At 36.0% G+C, this 18,428-nt stretch overlaps 2 protein-coding genes across 2 annotated transcripts; both read right to left on the bottom strand.

Annotated features, from left to right (window-relative positions):
• Positions 1–1,303: 1,303 nt before the first annotated feature.
• Positions 1,304–8,548, bottom strand: LOC145594889 (dol-P-Man:Man(5)GlcNAc(2)-PP-Dol alpha-1,3-mannosyltransferase-like). Its single transcript, XM_081651232.1, has 14 exons — positions 8,393–8,548; positions 7,771–7,994; positions 7,653–7,687; positions 7,414–7,551; positions 6,917–6,985; positions 5,504–5,661; positions 5,346–5,412; positions 5,218–5,271; positions 4,532–4,620; positions 2,529–2,645; positions 2,047–2,162; positions 1,872–1,950; positions 1,728–1,784; positions 1,304–1,645 (listed from the first exon to the last, which is right to left on the bottom strand). The coding sequence occupies exons 2-14, from the start codon at positions 7,955–7,957 to the stop codon at positions 1,474–1,476; spliced, it is 1,338 nt and encodes a 445-aa protein (XP_081507358.1). The 5' UTR covers positions 7,958–7,994; positions 8,393–8,548; the 3' UTR covers positions 1,304–1,473.
• A 4,930-nt stretch (positions 8,549–13,478) lies between these two features.
• LOC145594701 (uncharacterized) lies at positions 13,479–18,101 on the bottom strand. The gene is made up of 9 exons (XM_081651034.1): positions 17,940–18,101; positions 17,043–17,168; positions 16,355–16,445; positions 16,184–16,243; positions 15,296–15,358; positions 14,981–15,184; positions 14,782–14,890; positions 14,472–14,680; positions 13,479–13,888 (listed from the first exon to the last, which is right to left on the bottom strand). Exons 2-9 carry the CDS (start codon positions 17,156–17,158, stop codon positions 13,796–13,798), a joined length of 945 nt encoding a protein of 314 aa, XP_081507160.1. The 5' UTR covers positions 17,159–17,168; positions 17,940–18,101; the 3' UTR covers positions 13,479–13,795.
• Positions 18,102–18,428: the final 327 nt, after the last annotated feature.

The following is an 18,428-nucleotide window of genomic DNA, read 5'->3' on the forward strand; positions in this document are numbered from 1 at the left end:
TAGATGCTCTTGTAAAGTTGTTTGAATCTGCTTGGTGTGCTCGTGGACTCCCAGGTGACAAGTTTGTTCGTGACTTTGTGAGTGAAGTGCAACAATTATTAGCTTGTTTTAACGAAATTAGAAATACTCGTCGATAATAAATTAATAACACACACTTGTTCTGCCAAAGAGGTTTGAAAGGAGACTGCCCCTACCCCCCAAAGAAGAGATGAAGAAAGTTTGAGGTGTACACACTGGATTAGCATTAACATGATGCAATGAAATGCGTCAAATTTCTTACTTACAAAATATGTAGCAATGGCCAAAGGAGTTAATCCATCAAAGGTGGCCCTCTACAAATTGACTATCTTTTTTGCTCAGATCTGTGAGGAAAACTTATCTCTATGTTTGCTGTTAAAGATTTGATTAATTTAATTATGACAACCTCAAGGGAGTTAGTATTTGTGAATCTAGAGAGTGAGGGATAGCTCAAATGGTTTATTCTCATCATTTGTCTCCGTGATTCTCAAATACAAGCGAGGGTACTTGTATTTGTTGCCTCACTTGTAGAAAGTTTGATAAACAAAGGTGTGAATTAGATTTGGTCACAAGTTGGTCTTCTGTAGCGCCTTAGGAGCACCGAGAAACTCCGCGATGCTTAACATTGTCGAGTGTGAAAATGTTCTCTAGAGGACAAATATGAAGGTTATAATACACGAAATAGTACCATTTCTGTGTTGAAAGTTGAAATAATGGTAAGGGAAACATCTTAGGGCCTATGATATTGATTGAAACTACTTACAACTATCTTTCGGTCACATATGGGCATGTGGTGTCCTTGTGTTATTTAAGAAATATTATGTTTGTAGCTAGTTACTTCGGCTTGTGACTGAGTTGATGACTCCAATAAACAACCAACTTATTTCGGCTTGTGACTGAGTTGATTATACGACTATTTCGCAAATTTGTTGCAATGGAAGCTAAGAAGTGCAAGAAATGATTTCAATTACCAACTATGCATTTCAATAGCTTATGAAGGTCGAGAATCCTTTGTTAAGAATCCTTCGTTGTTTGTTTATATTGGGTTATTCATATTTAAACCCACCCATTATCATTGTTGAACATTTACGCTTAGTGTTGAGCCATTTGTGTTGCTCTCAATAATGCATTTGTGCATATTGTCTTTACAAACACGCATATTGCCTTTACAAGCACATCAGACTTGACAATATGAAGGTTATATGAACTTTTTTTGACAATTAGTTAGAACTTGGCCTTTAGCATATACTGTACTTTGTTGGCAAGCTCTGCAGATCAGTTATTCAAAAGAATAAGAAAACTCTGCTCCAAAAAATTACCATAATTTTTACACCGTTGCCTTCATTGGTACCGTAAAACTCAAAAATATTTAACAAAATTTCAATATTGCTGCTCTCTTTTCAGATTTCAACATTGAAGTAGAGCATCTAACTATATAGTTTTGTGTATGACTTTTCATTTTACCTTCCGTTTGGCTGATGACTTTTCATCCACGTACGGGTATTCAGGAGGGGCAATCCAGAGTCCCCATAGTATTACCATGTGGATGCAAAGAAGTATGCCGGATGAGTAGCTGTTTGACGGATAAACATTCCAACAACACTCAACTCCCACAAACAATGCAATGCTGCAATATAAAACATGGAAAAGTAGATTAGATGCTGGCTTCACTAGTCACCTTGAAATCTAAACAAAGAACAAATAGATACCGCAACAATGTAGGAAAGGGTGTCTTCCACAACAGATACGGCACGCTGAAGAAGTACCTATGACAAAAGCAAATTGCCGTGATAAGATACACTGCTATATGGACAAACATATACATAAACATATCAGATTATGCAGAAACTTACCAAGAGTAGAACTGATAATGTAGTGAGCGGGCACAAAAACTACCAATGAAGTTTCCAACAAACATGGTAGTTACAATATCTGAAATTGAAACATGTGATTCAGGGTTTAAGTATGAAGATGGCATTAATCTTGTTCTATCAATCCCAGAGAAAGCCAATTGCATGGATAACTTACGCTCTTCCTTCAGTGTTTTTGAAGTTGTGCCATATGCATAAAGTCCCTTTAGAGGAAAGCAACTTACAGTAGAGATGTAAGCAGAATGCAACGCTTTCAGAAGTCCACCCTCATGCCTAGAAGACAGTAGGAAAATTTTCAGCGCTCCTGATCCTTAATACTCTCCATTGTCAAACAAATACTACTTAAAACTGCCACTACATTATGAAACAGCATGATTGAGGTTATATTTCTAGGAACAAGGCAGAGCAGATTCCTCTACAGCTCTACCCCAGGCTTTTGTCTGAGTAACAAAATCCTACAAGACGTTTAGTGATTGAATTTAAATAGCCCAGCCAGCAAACACAGAACATCATGCTAGCCTAGAATAGTCATTAATTTCCAATATTATTAACAGTAGGGTTGTAACAAAAAAAGTTGATGATTTAGCATCTCATCGGAAATCAAAGAGATATTAGGACCAGCAGAATGTGACTTCTTACTTGCACCACTTCTTGTGAGCAAAGATAGCCAGGAGCCCGAGATGTAAAATCAGCAGTGTAACTGCAAATGCCTTTGAAACAAAGACTGGCTCTGGAACAAATTTGAAGTTAACAGACCTGAAAATGAAGCATAAGATTGAGGAAAATAGCATTAAACAATAACAGATAGAATTACCAAAGGATCGCGGTTTGGAAAGTAAACAACAAAATTTATTATATTTCAACTATCAACATTGTAGTGAATAAAAAGTACATACAAATCCATGGAAAAAATTATGGGGAGGAAAAAAAAAAGGCATCAAAGATATATAGTGCGTCATTTGATAACATATGCTCAGAAGAGAAAGGGGCACACATCAAGGTTCCGTTTGGTTTGATGTAAAAGGTTTTCATGGAATGATTTTTCCATTTTTTACCCTTTTTCCTTTGTTTGGTTTGTTAAGGGGTGGAAAATTCCATCCTTATTGATGGAAAACATTTTCCTTCCCAAAACAAGGGAAGCCACATTTTCCTCTCTCCTCCTTAACCTCTTTTTTAACTTCCCTCTCATACATCCTTACATTTCCACTCCTTTTTTTATATTTTTCTTGAACTTTTCTTGTATGCAACCAAACAAAGGAAAATTAATTTGCAATTGTGTTTTTCCTTGAAAATATGTTTTCCATGAAAACTAATTTTCCATTGAAAATGTTTTCCATTAAACCAATCGGAGCCCAAGATGTATCTATAACATTAAACAAACACTTGATATACTTCCTTAGTTTCTATTTAGTTACACTCGATATACAAGACAAGAAATCTGAAATACCCTGTCAAATATCAAAGTGAAGGTTATAATCCACGTACATTTTAAAACCTATAATCTATCACACCAACACCAAATTACAATCCCACTAAAGGTAATAGTCCATGTATGAACAACCCACCAAAATAGCAATTCTGCATAATCTAAAATCTCACAGGCTCCCTAAACACATCCTAGTGTCCCCTCAAGAACTTGTCATCCACATAATGGACCACATTATGAAGGCTATATGTTATGTTTATGAGACACTTCCAAGGCACATGGCAATTGTAGACTCAAATTGCAGGGAAGCCTCTTGTGGTATCTATCATTGGGTCTGGAACTCTGGATGCCACATTAGACCAAAGTTTTATTTCCAGCTGCAAAGGCCGTAAGTCATGCCCAGAAGACAAGACTTGAAATCAATATCAGAAAGCTCTACAGAACCCAAAATGGAAATTTCCTAGAATCACAAAGTCACAGACATCCTCTCTGTCACCAGCGGCCCAAATTTTCTATTTGGACAACAAAAAACAGCCTTGGTATATCCTGTTTTAAAAGCTGTAACTCATGTGGAACCTTTCTGAGAACCCACAGGAGTTGTTGATGCAAGATACTTCCTTGATTTGCCCAATAGTCACAGGTTTATCTTCACATTTGAGCCAAACCACTCCCCCCCCCCCCCCCCCCCCCCCATGAAGACAAAAGTCATATTAAAAAGACCCTTTGAGAACAGTTTAGGATAGTTTCAGTAGAAAATGGAACTAGAACTGGCTTAATAAAGAAATGCCAAAAATTATGGTTTCCTGAGCCACAAAAGTCACACCTTGAGTTCAATAAAACATCAAGATCAAGGAACACTAATGTGAAAATATACCAGACATTGATGTTCAAGTTCTTATTTTTTTATTTTTATGGTGCCTTCTCCATGCCAAAAATAACTAGAGCAGTAAGACATGCATTATCGGCGACATCTATCCCTAAACCCAATACTCTGCATTAGGCAAAATTCCTACTGGGTCTGTCACACTTTCTTACCTAGCAAGCGAGACAGCCATACATATATTAATGGCTAACAAATGTGGGCCTGATAAATATAATAACTAGTAAAATCAATATTTTACGGATCCCAGTTTCTAGCATGCAGCTAGGCATGTCTTTCTCATGTGAGCTTCCGTGAAAAGGTCCATATAATTTCAACAGCGGTTTGAAAACGTACCAAAAGTGGATGAAAACACGTCCAAGATTGAAGGCTCTGGATATGTAAGCTACTGGATATGATACTAAAAAAGGAAACCCAAGCAGGATCTGCAGAACCATCATGAATTTGATTGGATTTATCATTTGAAATCAATGCACCTGACACAACAGCAGCAGCACTTGACATCTTACCTAACAATACATAGCAAAAGCAAAAGAAAATTAAGCACATCCCTATGAAAAGAATCTCGTAACGATAAGAGAATTTCATGAGCATGATTATAATCAGTGGGGAAACAGTGGTTTGAAGTTTGATCAAGTCCAAGATTGGATTGTTTTAGTTACAGAAAACCAGTATTTGCAGTTTTATTGCTGATTTACTCTCAAGCAATACAAGCTTAAGCACATTAATAAGAATTATCTATTGTTTGACTGCATGGTTGAATGTGTTGCATTGCAATATAATGCATGAAAATGAAAGGAAACCACGAATTTAGACCTCATGGTTGAGAAGTTGGTAAACCATTCCAAAGTATTAACAGGATAAGAACCGCCAGTTGGACAATCAAATTAATAATTAACATAAACTGAGGTTGAAATATCTGCTAAAAGCACTTAGTAAAATCTTGAGATATCTGGATCCTAAAATCAATCAATAATACTATGACAAATACCAATATGTGGCTAATAAGTTAGAGCAAGCACCTGAACTAATCCTGCTCCTCCAAGAGCCACTATTGTTCCACTGATATCCATAGCCTGTGGCAAAAGTTTCTTAGCTTTTAAGCAACAGAACATGAGATTAAATAGTAGAGCATAAGGTATGTATCTACCTTCAACAAGAGTAGTAGTAAAGAAGGAGCATAGAGTAGCACATTCATCTTTATTGACACAGCCAAGCTGCACAATTACAAAGGACATAGTAAATCAACTCATCTCAAATATAAAGCCTCACATTTGTAAATTCTAAAGTCTGAACTCTGAACAGAACCTGAATATAATTAACCCCAGCCACCACCTCTGATAAAGATGAGTTGCAAGTGCAGCATGAAGAAGTGTTGTAGCAATGCAGTCATTGAAAAGACGAAGTACAAATATGGAATGCACCCTCTTTGATAAACAAAGAAGGCTAAGAGCCCACCAAGGAAGCTGTACAAAAGTAGCAGCACAAACTCAGATTAATATCCCATCAAAAACATATTTCATGCAAATAATAGTACATTAGTACTCACGACAAACTTTATACCAAAGATATATAGAACCAAAACTTTCTACAAGCAAGCTCAGTCAATACCTCATCAAGTCAATCTATCCATAAAATAATTGAAAGGAAGATTAGAGCATAGTACAAACAAAGCTGATGATCTAACTGTATCAGATAAACATGATAATCTCCTGAGACAAAAGCCTTCAGTGAATTCAAGTTCCCACATTTAAAACACCACACCTGCAAAGATAAGTCTCTTTTAAGGAATTTCAACAAAATAGTTTAACTATCTGCTCTCCTTTAACTATGGACTCGAAAGCTCAGCCATACAGATGAAAAGACAAGGCTATCTATATGTACATCCTCAAGCCACAGTGTATTGGATGTGATTCCTTCCTAGATCAAAAGGCTTCAAATCAACTAGGCATTTCTGTGTTCTCAAAGTATTCCTTTTATTCAAATTATAGGGTTTAACACTTTAACACGCATGAGCCGTGTTCAAAATAATTTAATTTTCTGCATGACCAACTGCTCGTCAGCACAGATTAATTCAGATACATTATTTCAGAAGTATATGTAAAACCCCTCAAAACAATGAGTCAAATGAAACTCTAAGTCTCAAATCACATTTCACTTAGGTATTTCAGTGTCATTTCAGATTCAGAAAACATACTAGTTTACATGCCAAGAATCGCAGTTGCTTCCAAATTCCACGTGAAGCAACTCAGTCTAATATTTTGAAAGACAAAATTTTGCAATTTGCTTTTAGCTCACGACTATTCCCTTCCAATTTCCCCCAATATATTAGCAAAATAGCAAGTCTAGCAGACATGGTGAGTAGAGACAGTAATTCGAAGTCAACTTTAAAGGCTAATTAAATTCCTCCCTGTGCTCTAGAATTTCAAAATTATATCATCAAAATAAGCTCAGGTAAACAACCTGTAAACTTTAGAGTATGATACCTTCCAGCCATAATTTGAACACTTCAATCTGTAAAGGAGCAAGTAGCCTAGAATTCTCAGAATACGGATAAGTAAGGTGTTCAAAATTCTAAGTATCTACATTTTGTTGTTTAAACAACTGGTCTATGTATAGGTTTATAACACTTCAGTGGCCAACACAAAACCAATGATATACAGCAGAGCAAGCATTACAGTAGTGTGGGGTACAAACGTACAACAGGAGATAGAATCATACCACGTCAGTTTTGATATAGATGAACAACACAATTGCAAGATTAATAATGTACAGGGCACCAAATAAAATCTGCAAAAACAACAAATTCATTGTTAGTCAGTAGTACAGAAGCACAAAGCAAGAGATGAGAAGAAAAGAAGAATTGAAAATGATTGAATACTCCGTATTTGATTTGCATCCTTACATAATATATTTTCAAATGGTTTCAAATTATAATTACCAGATTAAAAATTATTTTTTATCTCAGAGATTGAGGGTGAAAGCTTAGTCATAAGTTTTTACATACAATATATTCTTCCTTTATCCTTAGTGGCGGTTGGCGAACAATTGTGCAACAGAAAGAGGAAATGGATACCAAATTCTAGCACTGTTACAGTATGCAAATGATGAGCCGTGATACACTCAAGATGTCATGGACCTTCCTCAATGCCACAAAAGACTCAATTGCTCACATGATCAATGACCAATCAACTAAGATGACACAGAAAGGAATGAACCTGAGCAGGATGGACTAGTCCTCCTGTGATGTACTGAATAGCTGAATATACATAAAGAAAACCAGCCGGATAGACAAGAGGTCCCGTGTCACCTTCTATGTTACTATAATCTCTCTCTCCATTTAAAAATTGTGATACCTGTTTGACAATATTATAAGCCAATACTGCAATTACTACCAAAAAGTCGAGCTAAGCTTCTTAAAACCACATTACTAAGTTAATGGTTTTAACATACACACCTGTGACATGTAAGCATCCCAATCAATTTTTGTGTCTGACAAAGAAAACCGAAAACTGTTAGAAAATCCAACACAGCAAATCACTCAACAATGTAGCAAGATTTTAGGATGAACTTACAAGGGACATAAGCAATTATACAAAAGACGAGAACAGCATCGAAAACAAGAAGAGCACAGGCAAAGATCACTGCTATATTCTTTTTAGCTCTATCCAATAAATCCGGGGGAGTTTTCGATAGCTTGTGATCGGTCTCAGGACTAACTTCCAGAGATTTCCTTGCTTTTGATCTTAACTTGTCACCCATAGCTCATTCACCAAATTTCCAGCTATTAATTCTTCAGCTAATTATCACATTACACAATAAAGTATTAGGTTTTCATAGGCATTAAGCTTAAAATGTCTGAATTAATCATAATTATTGCCAAAAAACTGAAAAAAACTCCACCCCTCAATAATTCGGACTAATCTAACCAAATCAAACACGAATTTCTTATTTTCGAGCAATATAATGTAGGTCAATTCAATTAACAAACAAAAAGAATCAATCTTTAACTTCATAAACATACATTAGACTATTAGAGACAAACCAAATCAAATCAATCAATATAATTATACTATATTAAAACATTCGGGAAAAAATTAGCGGAAATTACAATTATGAAAGTTACAATCAGAATAAACAAAATTAAGTGAAGAATGATGAATTAAAAAAGTGGGTGTTAGAAGGGAAGGTGAAAACCTGGAAATTGGAGATTTCCCAGAATTTTTTGGTGAGAGTTGAACTGAAAAGTCTTGAGCTTTCTCCGTTTGGCTACTTTGTGTTGCTTTAGGTGCAAGTGTCTAACAACTAACTGGTCTCTTTGGAGACATCTCATAAAACTAACTAATACTTGTAGGAATTAATCTTCGTATTCATTAACAACTCTTATCAAAACCTTTTATTGGGGTATATATCTACACATTGTAAATTTGTATGGTACGAGTAGTGTTTTTCTTTTTTTTTTTGGCTTTAAATGAATACTACAAAAACTTGTACTCCACCTAAAGTCCTTAACAAGAGTATAGTGAAAATATTGACATATTTTTGCAATTTTAATTTCCAAAGTAATTTCACCAACCAAAAACAAAGTACTAGTAATTCTCCATTGATTCCAAATTTCTACAACGATTATATAATTGGAATACAAAGATTACCTCATTTGATTTAATAAAACAAATGAAAAAGTGTAAACTATTCAAACTGATTGGTCTTTTTTAATCCAATTTCAGCTAAGCTTAGAATTGTCAATTCGGGTATTCAAGTCGGGTTTGGGTCAGGTCAAATTAGGTCTCGAGTTAAATCAAGTTCAGGTTCAGGTAGGGTCAATTTCAGTTCAACTTATAACGGGTCGTTCACCTTTTCGGATATAGGTCGGGTTCAATTCGAGTTAATATCATATCGAATTTAATTTCAAGTTTAGTTAAGTTGGGTTTGGATGGGTTAACAAGATGGTACATTACAGTTCGGGTTAGTGTTGAGTCGGGATCTAGTTCAAGTTCAATTCTAATAAATATCGATGTGGCCAAGTTAAACTATATATTAGGGACCATGGTTAATATCTCGGCAATTTTTATTTCCGGGCGAAAAAAAGTCGAAAAGTTACAAAATTAAAGGCTATAATCCACGTTTTTGATGAGGAAATTTTGAAATTTCGGGGCCCGGTGGCGAAGAGCCTTGAAACCCCTAAGGGATACATCTCGGGATTATATAATGCCGTTTGAAACCATATATGATCATTATAGGTTGTCATAAATGTCTTTGGTAGGCTTGAGTTTACGAAATCACTTCAAGTTATGAACGGGTAAAATGACCATTTAAGGGCATATTAGATGGTTCTACTGACCCAATTTGACTCCCAGAAAATAATAGGGACCATAGTAAACATCTCGCCAATTTGTATTTCCGGGCGAAAGAAGATTAAAAAAATACAAAATTGAAGGCTATAATCCACGCTTTTTGAGGAACTTTGATGTTTCGGGGCCCGGTGGCAAAAAGCCTTGACACCCTAAGGGATACATCTCGTGGTGATATAATGTCGTTTGAAATCACATATGATCATTATATGTTGTCATAAACGTCTGTGGTAGGCTTGAGTTTACAAAATCACTTCAAGTTGTGAACGGGTAAAATGACTGTTTAAGGACATATTGGATGGTTCCATCGACCTAATTTGACTCCCAAATAGTATTAGGGACCATGGTAAACATCTCGGCAATTTTTATTTACGGGCGAAAAAAGGTCAAAAAAAATACAAAATTGAAGGCTATAATCCACGCTTTTTGAGGAATTTTGAGGGTTCGGGACCCGGTGGCGAAAAGCCTTGAAACCCTAAGGGATACATCTCGTGTTGATATAATCTCGTTTGAAATCACATATGATCATTATATGTTGTCATAAACGTCCGTGGTAGACTTGAGTTTACGAAATCACTTCAAGTTGTGAACAGGTAAAATGACTGTTTAAGGACATATTGGATGGTTCCACCGACCCAATATTACTCCCGAAGGATATTGGGGACCATGGTAAACATCTCGGCAATTTTTATTTTTGGGCGAAAAAAAGTCGAAAAATTACAAAATTGAAGGCTATAATCCACGCTTTTTGAGGAAATTTTGAGATTTCAGGGCCCGGTGGCGAAAAGCCTTGAAACCCTAAAGGATACATCTCGGGGTTATATAATGTCGTTTGAAACCATATGTGATCATTATATATTGTCATAAATGTCTTTGTTAGGCTTGAGTTTACGAAATCACTTCAAGTTGTGAACGGCTAAAATGACCGTTTAAGGGCATATTGGATGGTTCCACCGACCCACTTTGACTCCCGGAGAATATAAGGGACCATGGTGAACATCTTGACAATTTTTATTTCCGGGTGAAAAAACGTCAAAAAAAATACAAAATTAAAGGCTATAATCCACGCTTTTTGAGGAATTTTGATGTTTTGGGGCCCGATGGTGAAAAGCCTTGAAACCCTAAGAGATACATCTCATGATGATATAATGCCATTTGAAAGCACATATGATCATTATATGTTGTCATTAACGTCCATGGTAAACTTGAGTTTACGAAATCATGTCAAGTTGTGAACGGGTAAAATGACCAATTAAGGACATATTGGATGGTTTCACCGACCCAATTTGACTCTCGAAAAATATTAGGGACCATGGTAAACATCTCGGTAATTTTTATTTCCGGGCGAAAAAGGTCAAAAAATTACAAAATTGAAGACTATAATCCACGTTGTTTGAGGAAATTTTGAGATTTCGGGGCCCAGTGGCGAAAAGCCTTGAAACCCTAAGGGATACATCTCGGGGTTATATACTGCCGTTTAAAACCGTATATGATCATTATATGTTGTCATAAATGTCTTTGGTAGGCTTGAGTTTACGAAATCAAATCACTTCAGGTTGTGAACGAGTAAAATGATCGTTTAAAGGCATATTGGATGGTTCCACCGATCCAATTTGACTCCCGGAGAATATTAGAGACCATGGTAAACATCTCAGCAATTTTTATTTGCGGGCGAAAAAAGGTCAAAAAAATACAAAATTGAAGGCTATAATCCACGCTTTTTGAGGAATTTTGATGTTTTGGGGCCCGGTGGCGAAAAGCCTTGAAACCCTAAGGGATACATCTCGTGGTGATATAATGCCGTTTGAAATTACACATGATCATTATATGTTGTCATAAACGTCCGTGGTAGGCTTGAGTTTACGAAATCACTTCAAGTTGTGAACGGGTAAAATGAACGTTTAAGGACATATTAGATGGTTCCACTTATCAAATTTGACTCCCGAAGGATATTAGGGACCATGGTAAACATCTCGGCAATTTTTATTTCCGGGCGAAAAAAGGTCAAAAAAATACAAAATTGAAGGCTATAATCCACGCTTTTTGAGGAATTTTGATGTTTCGGGGCCTGATGGCGAAAAGCCTTGAAACCCTAAGGGATACATCTCGTGGTGATATAATGTCGTTTGAAATCACATATGATCATTATATGTTGTCATAAACGTCCGTGGTAGACTTGAGTTTACGAAATCACTTCAAGTTGTGAACAGGTAAAATGACCGTTTAAGGGCATATTGGATGGTTCCACCGACCCAATTTGACTCCCGGAGAATATTAGGGACCATGGTAAACATCTCGGCAATTTTTATTTCCGGGCGAAAGAAGGTTAAAAAAATACAAAATTGAAGGCTATAATCCACGCTTTTTGAGGAATTTTGAGGTTTCGGGGCCCGGTGTGGAAAAGCCTTGAAACCCTAAGGGACACATCTCGTGTTGATATATGTCGTTTGAAATCACATATGATTATTATATGTTGTCATTAACGTCCGTGGTAGACTTGAGTTTACGAAATCACTTCAAGTTGTGAACGCGTAAAATGATCGTTTAAGGGCATATTGGATGGTTCCACTGACCCAATTTGACTCCCGGTGAATATTAAGGATCATGGTAAACGTCTCGGCAATTTTTATTTCTGGGCGAAAAAAGGTAAAAAAAAATACAAAATTGAAGGCTATAATCCACGCTTTTTGAGGAATTTTGATGTTTCGGGGCCCAGTGGCGAAAAGCCTTGAAACCCTAAGGGATACATCTCGTGGTGATATAATGTCGTTTGAAACCACATATGATCATTATATGTTGTCATAAACGTCCGTGGTAGGCTTGAGTTTACGAAATCACTTTAAGTTGTGAACGGGTAAAACCGTATAAGGGCATATTGGATGGGTTCCACCGACCCAATTGGACTCTTGGAGGGTATTAGAGACCATTGTAAACATCTCGACAAGTTTTATTTTCGGGCAAAAAAAGGTGAAAAATTACAAAATTGAAGGCTATAATCCATGCTTTTTTAAGGAAATTTTGAGGTTTTGGGGCCCGGTGGCGAAAAGTGGTAAAATTGAAGGTTATAATCCACCCCATTGTTCGAGTACAGGCTGGGTTCAGATCATTGTCAGTTAAGGTCGGGTCCTCAGGTCGAGTCATATTTTGACAGCTTTAGGGTTTCAACACTTTTTGCCATTGGGCCCCAAAACCTCAAAAATTCCTCAAAAACTGTGGATTATACCCTTCAATTTTGTAAATTTTTTTACCTTTTTTCGCCCGAAAATAAAAATTGCCGAGATGTTTTCCATGGTCCCTAATACTCTCCGAGAGTTTAATTGGGTGGGTGGAATCATCCAATTTGCCTTTAAATGGTCATTTTACCGTTTTCGTACATGCCTCTTGTATTGGATATAAGCTTTCACGGGACCTTTATTTCGCCTGATAATGGTCATATATGGGTCCTCACAATATTATATGATCGCAGGATTCATCCCGTAGTGTTTCGTGTAATTCCAACACCAGCTTCCGACATCTCCTAAATCGCTCACGAAATCCAATTTCGTGTATTATATTCTAAGCTTATCAACGTTTGATGTGTGATTTACCTGTTTCAAAAAATTCAACCTTACTATCCATGTTTCGTCATGAGACGGTAAAAAGGAGCTATTGATGGTTTGCGTTGATAACCCAGTGATATGTCTTACGATAAGAATACCAAATATTGCATATCAGATTGATCATCAACAAAATATACCTCCAAAGTACCAAGCCCAAATTGAGTCAGAATTCACAGGTAACTGTTGTTTTTGCTAGGATATGCAACATTTTATCTTCCCCAAGAGAGAATACCGTCCCACGACTCCTCCCCAGTCTAGTCTATTCACCTTCAGCCATGTTTCTGCTAGAAGTTTACACGTCACCCAAATTGCAAGCAAATATGCAGAGTACAGTTTTCAGAGAAGAACCCACTTTATTTATGGACTTGCTAAAAGCTTTTATTAAAAGCTGAGTATAACAAATTGAAGAAAATACACCATCACCGAGCACAAAGCAAGTAAATGTGAATAAGTAGATGAATAAATTTTACAAAGGCCATCTCTCCCTCTGGCCATAGTTAATAATGATACACAAAATAGCAGAAATTTCAACTTTCAACTCGCAAAGCCGACCTTCCTCTTTGTTTGACAGTCTTTGAAGACCCGGGGAATCGACATCCTAGTACGAATGCTGCTATGCTACAAAAGGGGTTGTTCATGCGAACAGTTTATTAAGACTCTTGAGGAAGCTCAAACCTTGAAGGAGTATCAATGCCCATCATACAGCAGAGCCCCGAGATTAATATTATAAGCAGGACTATAGCCTGAAATTACAAGGGAAAAAAAATTATCAGCAAACAAAGATTTAAGCACAAGAAAGCAAGTCAGTTGAATCTTCAGCTATGTACAGTTACAAGTATTTTCTTGACCTCTCCCTCAAATCTTAGATTTAATTTTTTTTTTTTTTTTTTTTTTTTTTTTTTTTTTAATGAGAAGTATAGCAATCACTTCATAATGAAGCTCGAATTTCAAAATTATGACAGCACCATGCATTTTTCTCTGAAAATCAAAAAGATGACGCTGACTTCTACTCACTTTCTCACCATCCGATACCTCAAGTTTCAAAATTTAAAAATAAAAAATAAAAAAATACCAGCAGAACAGCTATGAGAATTCATAGCTGGCTATCTTACACAGCTTTCCCTGTTAAGCTAGGAAGTGTACAAGTTTCATGGACATCTAACCATTTTTCTTATCATTGTTGATGTAATAAAAGAGCAGTCACAAGTAGTGAATTAGGACACATCACACATACATAAAAGACAAAAGGTGGCAGAGGTAAAGAAGGAGCAAGTAAACACATCATATCATAGTTTCATCACGCAAAAACTGGTGAGGAAGACTTACAACAAAAACTGCCTCTAAAAGGGTCTTTTTAATTTGGCAAACCCCATCACAGAAAACGGTAGAATTCAGAGAAGCGTTTCCGGGAGATTCAGCAAGCAACCGATGGCTCGATGGAAACTGAATGGGGTTATATGGATCAGAAACATAAAGGACGGTGTACTTTGCTCCAGAATGGTCCAATGAACTAATCAACTCCGAAAAATATTGACCTGAAATGTTGATACACTTTAGACCTTCCAGATGTAGAAAACTTAGAATGCTTAAGTAACCATACAAATATATATATAAATCATATTGTTTCAAAGAATACCTTCAGAATGCAGCTTGTCAAGATTTTTCAAAGAGCTGAAGCCTCCACGACAAATCACAAGCAAATCGGTTTGTTCCTTGGTACCTTTTTCCATTGTTGCCACATACTCCTGCAAATTGATTAAGTTGGGAATACATTTAGACAGAAACGAAGTAATACTGCCAAGTGCCAATGTAACAGGTTAGAAAAATAAACCTACCTCCACTGAGTGCATATCTGCAAGTTTGGAATATCCTTTATCCTCTACCAAGCAAGAATCAGTGACAATAACATTGCCAACTCTCAATTTATGGCCACAAGATTCTTCAAACTCTTCAATCAAGGAATTTTCGAAGGTCTCCTCCTTTACCATTGATGACACATAAGGATACGCCATTGAGAAATTGGACTGTGTGAAGGAGTCCTATTTTATATATCATAAAAAAACAAGATGAATTACCATGGGAAATGCAATATCACAACAATTCTAATATGATATCAAGAGTTAATTCAATAAATTAAAAGTCAATATTACCTTGAGCAAACCCACAAGCGAAGCATCACTCAAACTGTTTCCAGTTATACCTGATGATTGCAACTACAAATAGAAGAAAATTATAATCAGCTACGTTTGAACATAAATTACACCAGCTATATACAGATTAAGGTTTATTTATTTATTTTTTTTTTTTTTTTTTTGGGGGGGGGGGGGGTGATGGGGAGGGCAGGATGCTCTAGATGCTATAATCAGTGACATTTATACACATGTTACAATAGCAAAATACAGATTAACGGTTTTTAAGCATAGGTAGCTGCATAGCTTGTAATAGAAACAAAGCATGCCTAATGCATGCATGATAATTGCCCACTTTGCTATATCTCCAAAAACAGGCTTCAGCATTCTCACACAATGTGGATTTCTTGGAATGAGAACACGTTAAAAAGCCATATAACAAGAAGCACTACCTGCCTTAGCCCAAAAAATTGTATATCTCTGTTTCTTTACCTCTCAAGTGATAAAGGCTATGGTTTCCACTTTCCAGACAACAGAATCATACCTAAATTGGTACAAATAGACTCTGGTGCAAGAATTCATATCATGCTTACTAGGCAATGATGTGAATCTGATTCTTATTCAAGTTCAAAACTCAAAGGGATTAGTTCCTTTAACATTTAACTAAAGCCGATGTCACATAGAAGTTTGAGAAACCAAACACACTTCCACAACCAATACCTCCAGGTTTATTTCTTGCCTCAGCCATGGATGAAACATTCTGTGCTTATGTGGTTAGTTTTGATGTCAAAGCCATGCCAGACACAAGATGTAGGGACTAGAGAAGCAAATCCTATCCTATGTGTAGAATCAGGCAGCTATTTTCAGAAAAATAGATCAATAATAAAGCAATTCAAATCAACCCAATACCTCTTTTCCAACAAAAACAACGGCAACGTCCACTGGTTGATGGGATTGTTTTCCCTCGCACTGCAGCAACAAAACCAACATAAGGATCCAAACGAATCCAAGAACAGGTGATGGTGGTTTCACGAGGGAAATAATTACATCATTATAAAGTGCCTATAGCAAAAGAGATACCAGTATGTTTGACCAGCCACCCGCGGACATGACAGACCTTGCTAAATCTCTTGAGGATAGTGTTTGATAGTTCACCTTTTCAGTCAGCTCCCTGTTTGAATGCATAAATACAATACAATATAAGGATAGTAGTAGCTATTACCAAACAATAAAGCATCTCAATCCCCTGTTCTTTTCAACAGGTAATTTGAAAATTATTACTGAAAAAGATTTAACATCAACAGCTGGGAAAAAAAAAAACCTCGAAAAAGCGCATACACAATAAAGCAAATCCAATGGTTCAAAAACAAACACCGAAAAAAGAGTTTTAGCATTCAGAAGATTTAATTTGACAAAAATTAAAGAACCAAAAAAACAGAAAGATGGAAAAAAATTTATTATAAGACAAATTTCTTCCATATACTCGCAACACTCTAAATCAAGATGCATTATAATCCCGTAAGCAGTACCCTTCAAAAGACAGCATAAGTTCTCTTCATCTCAAAAATTTAGAAACAAATGTTAAAAAAAAAAAATGTCACACAATTTTGCTGAAGCAAAATCATTCATAATCAGAAATATGATATCAATTCATGACTAAAGTAAGACACAGCATCACACAAACAAAGCATAGCACTAGTATTTCAATATGGGACATTCCAATCTTCAAAAATTACACATCAACTGTGAGTGTATAATATATCCATACATGTCAATATGAGGAGACCACATGAATGCAGGGCCTGTAGTTTCCAACGTCAAGACAGAGCATAGTTGAGATATAATGACCATAATTGTAAGCATTGTCCGTCCATACTTCTTCATATTCACCACTCTGCGAACAATGTAGCGAGTCTCAATCAGCCTCAAAAGCAAATTCAAACAGATAAGAAGTTCAAACAAAAGATTTAATAGCAGTGTACAAATAGTCAAATTCTTCTAATTGAACCTAAAATAAAGTTCAACAAATCAGAGCATTAAACTACAATGAGTTTATAGAAACTATCAGAAGCCACAACGGCATACCACTTGGTCTTCCAAAAAAACATATAACTAATTGTCACAGGCGTAACCGATTTTACCTATTCTAAAACTTCTAAGGCAATTGTTTTTGAGAGAAACCTTGTCAAATCGAAGTGGTCGAAAATCACATTCAAATCTATTACTACCACCTAGATAGATATACTCAAACCCTCACTCAAAAAAAGTTCAGATTTCATTTCAGAAATACATCTGATCATTTAATTCACCAATACTGCAAGTATGCAACAGTATCTAAAGTGGACAATAACAAGTATGAATTAACATCATCTAAACTGTTTGAATTAATCAACAGTGAAATTACAATCATCGAATCGATCAAATCAAGGTACAAAATCGAATCAAGCTGAAAATCCTTAAGAAAAACAACAATAATAGCAACAAATTCCAGAAATAGTGATCATATAACTAACGCGCGACGAAATCAAATGTAACAGAAACCTAATTGAATGATTGAAGATCAAAAATAACAAATAGAGCATCGAGAATTCAGAAATAAACCCTAATTTACAGAAGAAGGAGAAGAAATTGGTAAGTGAAAGATGATTGAAATTGATAATCGTACCTAATTGAATCGATTTTGCAATGAATTTCGCGAAAGGGTGTTGGAATGAATGAGATCAGTCGTGCAAATCACAATGAAAGCTGATGAGAGAAAGAGTCTTCTGACCTCAAGTTCCCTTTGTAATTTGTATCTTTGTTTTCTTCTGTTGCCTCTCTCATCCTCTGTATTTTACAACTCTACCCTATCTTTCTCTATCCTTATTTTTAATTTTTTTTAATACGAAATATAATTATACCGTATAATACGTACATTAGAACTATAGAAGGTATAATATATAACGAGAACTTTTTTACCATACAATCTGTTGTATATTTCAAGCTTATGGGCAAAGAAATAACATTGATTGTACCATGCTCAAGGCACAACCGATTAAACATAAGAATATTGTCTTTTGCGCGCAACATGAAGTGTGTGGCATGTCAACAAGTGTACTACTATTTGTATTTGTATATGCTCATGTATCCCTCCTTTTGTGTAATTATATTTAAT

Source organism: Chenopodium album, chromosome 19 (assembly GCF_948465745.1).
Source record: "Chenopodium album chromosome 19, dcCheAlbu1.1, whole genome shotgun sequence".
Classification (NCBI taxonomy): Eukaryota; Viridiplantae; Streptophyta; class Magnoliopsida; order Caryophyllales; family Amaranthaceae; genus Chenopodium; species Chenopodium album.